Source organism: Uloborus diversus, chromosome 6 (genome assembly GCF_026930045.1).
Source record: "Uloborus diversus isolate 005 chromosome 6, Udiv.v.3.1, whole genome shotgun sequence".
Taxonomy (NCBI): domain Eukaryota; kingdom Metazoa; phylum Arthropoda; class Arachnida; order Araneae; family Uloboridae; genus Uloborus; species Uloborus diversus.
The window spans coordinates 138,508,043-138,514,042 of record NC_072736.1 but is presented as its reverse complement, the minus strand read 5'-3'; the positions used below and the strand labels follow the sequence as shown (position 1 = coordinate 138,514,042).

The 6,000-nt window shown below is 32.8% G+C and overlaps 1 protein-coding gene across 1 annotated transcript; it reads left to right on the top strand.

The window, feature by feature from the left end:
* The first annotated feature begins 656 nt into the window (after positions 1 to 656).
* LOC129225004 (zinc finger protein 62-like) lies at positions 657 to 3,908 on the top strand. Its single transcript, XM_054859551.1, has one exon. It carries the CDS (start codon positions 657 to 659, stop codon positions 3,906 to 3,908), a length of 3,252 nt encoding a protein of 1,083 aa, XP_054715526.1.
* Positions 3,909 to 6,000: the final 2,092 nt, after the last annotated feature.

Sequence of the window (6,000 nt, the reverse complement as noted above, 5' to 3'; positions counted from 1 at the left end):
GTTTTAACCGGTTTCTACCAGCGGTTTTAACCACCTCGGCAGAAACTTGCCAACCCTGACAATAACATATTGTTTGTGCTTATTTTCCATCAACTAAAGAAAACTGCCAAAACCATGACATTTTTCACGCATGTGTTTTAAAAGACTTTTGGAAAAAGGCTTTAACAGAAATAAACTGGGATTTTTTAAAAAAAATTCCCTTAAAAAAAAATTTTTTTTTAATTTTTTATTATTATTATTTTTTAAATAACGTTTGAAAAAAATTCCTGCTGAGCCAAAAATTTTCTGTAAACGCCGTTCCTGCGTTCATCTATATTATGCAAGACTGGTTTCTACTAGTCAAGTTTTGGTAATTTTAAAAGGCTTATGTTCATTGAAAGGGAGAGGGAAAAAAACAATAAGAATGTCTAAAAAAAGTATTTTTTACTTGTTAAGGTAAAATATGCGAATATATCTAGTCAAAAAAAATTTTTTTTGGAAAGTTTGAAACGCCACAAGTAAGTTGCCTGCGGATAATCAGGAGTTTACTGTAGTTATTTGCTGTATGCTTTTATTTATTTGTAATATAAAATTGGATATTATTTTGTAGGTAAAGTTATTGGAATGAATGCCATGATAAAATTTCAATTTAAAGATAACTTCTACTTAAGGAAAAAATGAGTGTTGAAAGTGAAACTGGATCTGATGTCGTTGAGCAGAAATTAAACTCCCTTTCCCCAAGCATGCAAAATGATCTGTCTACTGACGGTGATGCAAGTACAACATTGAACAATTCGTTATCAAATGACACTCCTACGTCTTCTTCGCCTCAAGTCATTGGAGGGGAGCCCAAAGCGAAAAAGAGGCGCAAACAAAGTAATCCATTGAAAATACAGAATGCTACCTCTCCAAAGTTTGAGTTGCCATCTTATGAGTTGGAGCAGGCAGAGAGGGAAGAAAGTCCTGTTCATTTTTCTTACGATGAGGGGATTTCAAATCAAAGTCACACTTCGGAAAAGAATAAATTTTCTGACCATGCTTCTCAGAAGGGATCTATATCTCGAGTCACTAATGCCTTATATAATAGCAAAATCAAGGAAGCTGCTAAGGTGAATAAACTTGCTATTAAAAGCAAAGAATCTTCATTGCAATCCCCTACCGATGTTAGTTCTCCTGAATCGACTGAGGATGTTATTTCGAATCACGAGTACAAGAATTCTATGCAAAGTGCGTATTCACAATTGCCTCCGTTACTTACTATGAATACAGTAGATGTAACAAATGATGCTTCTAAACTTTCCAGCATTTATAACTTTTCCGAGTTTTCTTCCCCAGTTCAACAAGCAAACATTAATCTTCCTGTTTCCCAACGTAGTTTTATTACGTCCAATGGTGTCAGAGTCTTCAATCCGGAGGCATATTGTGAACTTTGTGAAAAAGAATTTTGTAATAAGTATTTCTTAAAAACCCACAAAGCAAATAAGCATGGTATTTGTTCTTCAGAGAACAATTCGAGTGGTTATAGCTATAAACTTTCATATAAGAACATGCATATGAATCCTCAAGTTACTCAACAGATGATAAGTCAGATGTGTGAAAATGGTGCAACATTTGGTTCTGCAGATTCATATTGTAATATATGCCAGAAATACTTTTGTAATAAATATTTCTTGAAAAAACATAAGCAAAATATTCATGGCATTCATGAAAATCAAGAATCATCTCCTAATATCCCTAGCAGTATACATGTGCCTGTAATATCACCTTTACCTTTGATCAGATCTATGAGTTATGAATCTTCTAAGTCTCTTGATAATTTAGGACTTAGCACCAAAGATGAAGACTCCAAAATAAATGTCAGTTTAGAAAATATTAAAAACTCCATAAACTGTAACGTTTCTCTCCTAAATGGTTCTAGTCCACATAACGTCACTCAAAATAAAACATTATTGAATGTAAATCAGAAGGAAAAGAAAGGGGAAAAGTACTTGTGTGAATTGTGTAACATTGAGTTTTGTGACAAATTCTACCTCGACTCTCACAGACAAAACAAACACGGGTCTGCCAAATCGTCAGCAGCTGATTTTCCTGAACTCTCAGAAGGCTCAGAGAAGCCTAATTGCACAGACGAGGTTGATGAATCGAAGCCTTTTGTGAAAGGTCATATGTGCGCTCCATGTGTGAAAACTTTCTCTAGTGACGAAGCCTTTCGAACCCATATGCTGGAAACTCACCGTGCTTCCGTAAAAGAAGAAGATGATACTTCCAGAGCGCTTGACGTGTACAAAAGGAATGGGCCTTGTAACTATGAGAAAGATACGTCTGCTGTTGACAAATCCATGCAGGAAAACAGCAACAGTTCCACTGAGTCTGGATCATTTAATTGTGGTTTGTGTTTCTGGAAATGCAAAGACAAAAGTAATTTTTTAGCTCATATGGAATCAGAACATTATATATTTGCTCCCGCTGGCTCCGATCTGACAAATGCTTCTTCAGAATCTGTCCTATCATGTGATTCTTGCCATGAACAGTTTCCTGACCATCTTACTTTAATGTCACACAAATACAAAGTTCATGGAATCATATCTTCTGGTTTGGAAGCTTTGGTGGAAAATTTTGAAAATGGCGATTATATGTTCAATTCTGGTGGTCGATCGAAAAGTGGGAGTAGCTTCTGTCAGATTTGCAATAAGGAATTGTGTAATAAGTATTTCATGAAAACTCACATGCTGAAAATGCACGGCATTGATGTCGATAAAATTCAGCAGGAGCGTTTGGCAACATCTACCGCTGGTGTGTATTGCGACATTTGCGAGAAATTTTTGTGCAGTAAATATTTTCTTAAAGTTCACAAGCAAAATGTTCATGGAATTTCTGATGACGTGTCAAAAATTTCCATGGTCGGTAGTCCTTCCTATAGTTCAAATGTGAATGAAAAGAAGGTAGAAAAACTCACTGGAAATGGTTCTCAAACTCCAAATAATGTGTCTCCGGATGAACTTGCGAATAAAGAAGATAAGCAAAATAGTGTTTTCGCTTGCGATATTTGTGGGCAAGAGTTTTTGAGTAAACTCATGCTACAAGTACATTTAGTTGAAAAACATGTTAAATGTTATGAAACAAAAGCATTTTCTGGCATTGATGTAAATTCTTTTTCTCATCTAACCGAAGATTCGAAAGAAAGTGGAGTTTTACCATGTTCTTGTTGTTCTTACGTAAATTTAGATGAAAACCTTAAATTGTCTCAAGTTAGTTCACATATTAGAATGATATCATGTATAGTTTGCAGTATGACGTACCACCAAAATGATTATTACACTCATCATTTAAGTCATGGAACTTCACTTCCTCCTGGTAAGAAGCTTCCTAACATTGAAAATGGCGTGCATGATGCAAGTGCAAGTTTTAGTCACTCAGGGAGTGATGTATTTGATCCTGATAATAGAAATGAACTACATCCCCGAAAATACAAGCGTTTTCGGTGTAGCAAATGTGACAAAACTTTTAGAACCAAAGTTAAATGTCTCAATCATATTCAAGTTATGCATAAAAGCAAAAAAGGCCTTTCAAACCACTGTGACGTGCAAAACTCATCCAAGAAAACTTCAAATGCTATTGTTTCTCGAAAAAGTGCAGAATTTAAGACTACGGTATCTGGTGGCACAGAGAATGGTTCTTTAGTGTGTGACAAGGAATCGGATGAAAAGACAACCACGCAAGGTTCAAGTTTTAACGATTCTGTGAAATTGCCTGTGCCATATATTTTGCCTAGTAATTCTGATGTGATCATGCAGCCTTTTCATCTTTCAGAACCGAAATCAGAAGGAGTTACAAAGCAAGATATTTTTGTCCCATCGCTTGTTTATCTTCCTGTTAGTCAAAAAGTATCTGAGCCAGTTACAGTTGCTTTCACCTTAACTCCTGCTTAGCAATTGGTTTTTGTTAGCAGTAAGGATTTGTGCTGAATTCCTTCAGACAATTAGCAAGTGTTAAGATATTTTTTTCTTAATTCTCAATCCTCATGCATTTCTTTGTTTTTGAAAACTTAATTTATTGCAAAGTTAATGAATTCTAAATTATAAGAAAATGAGTATTCCCTCATTTTTCACATTTGGATTGGAAGTTTTTCGTTGCATCATGTTTGTTTACTATAGTTTATTTCTAGTACAAATTCTTTAATGTTAAATAAATCAAGAAACTATTAGATTTTTCAGGAAGTTTATTGCAAGTGCCAGAGAAAATACATGTAACTCATTCAGCTTTTCAAGAACTGTATTTGTTATAAATACAAAAAAGAAAAAGTTTTTAAAAAAGACTGAAAATTTCAGTTGAAATGTTTTTAGCATTAATGATTTTATTAATTATTATATCATTTTGTATTGTAAATTTTTTTACCTCAGGTAACTGGTTTTGGTCCAAATCTACAAGAAATTACCAAAATTCATTAAACCAAATGTCAAGGATTGCATTGTGCAAGATATGCTTTAATATTCTATTTTAGATTTGCTTTCTACCTTTTAGAATTTGTATTGTATATTATTATTATTTTTTTTAAAGTTCTATAAATGTTTTTAGAGCCATATCAAGCTACCTCTTTTTAAAATTGTATTATTTATTAAATTTATGTATCATGTTTGTGTAAACAGCTAAATATGCTTTGCTGCTCCCCTCTCCCATGAGTCAAAATTTGTATGTGTCAAGTATTTAAGTGAGTACTTTAATTATATGCCTTTTCATTTTAACCATTACAATATCATTTTTTTCTGAAGATATTTATGTGTAATCATATATTTATCCATACCTCTACTTTTAGATATATTTTCAATGAGATGTTTCACCTATCATTTCTTGATGTTTGTAATTTTTTAAAATGTAAATCACAACCAACCACTTCCATTTCTCTAAATATTATCTAATTCTTTGCTAAATTTTGTTTTAGGATTTGAGATTTTCGCATAATTTTTTAAAATGAAAATGAACTTTTGAAATATTTTTTTGCATGAGAGTTGTTTTAAACTGCCTTTCCGACTTTCTTCTGCGATTTAAAATCAATGTCCATAGATGAACAAGAAGTTCATCTGAAACTAAATGAACCAGCTTTCCTGTTCCAACACCAATTTTGCAATATTAACTACCTTTTTCACCCTCTCGTATTCGACTTAAAGTCAGGTTTATTCCAAAATTTTCTCCAAATTTTTAACCATTAGAGTTTTCTCAAAACAAGATAGATTTGTTTCATGGAAAAAGTAAATTAGCTATTTGAAAACATCTCCATCTTTATTCTATTCTATTGTATATCTGTACAATAATTAATGTTTCAAAAAGGAAATTTTAAAGTTAAATTACATTTTTTTGAGTCTGTTAATATTTTACAATAAAAACAATGTAGAAAATTTCATTAAACATTTTATTAACATTAGCCAGGATAAGATCATTCAAAGCAAAATTTGCGTCAAAATTGTTTAAAATATTGAATTTGTTGATTTTTTTTTTCAACTTTTTTTTGTTTTTTGATGATATTGTTGGCATACTGTGACTGATGACTTGAGACTTGCTCTTGACATTATTTACTTCTTTTTAGAGCAATAAGGAAGGGTGATGTCTCAATTTATCAGAGCAGCCGACTTATACAAGATTTTAAGCATTCTTTTATGCTTTTATTTAATTATTCATTTATTTTTTAAAATTTAATGGGGAAGTAGGCTACAAAAGGTTATCTGAAGTGATTTTATCAGGGTGTCCCCCTCCCCCTAAGAGCAAGGGAGTATCCGCGTGAAATATCACAAAGATGCCCCCACCAAGAGCGAGGCCCCCCTTAAGGAGAAAAATACTCCCCCCTCCTCCAAATTTAAATGCCACAGTCTGCATCCCCCAGGTGGGTACCCTTGATTTTATTGTGGCGTTTAATTGTTCTTGAAACTTTTTTTTTTGTATTTTGTAGAGCAAACTCAAAATGTTACGAGCATAAAAAAGATTTACTTTGAATTTAAACCTAAATATTTTTCATAACAAGCAATAATC

Coding starts and splice junctions, on each gene's coding strand:
- LOC129225004 (XM_054859551.1), top strand. CDS start 657: ATGAGTGTTGAAAGTGAAACTGGATCTGATGTCGTTGAGCAGAAATTA.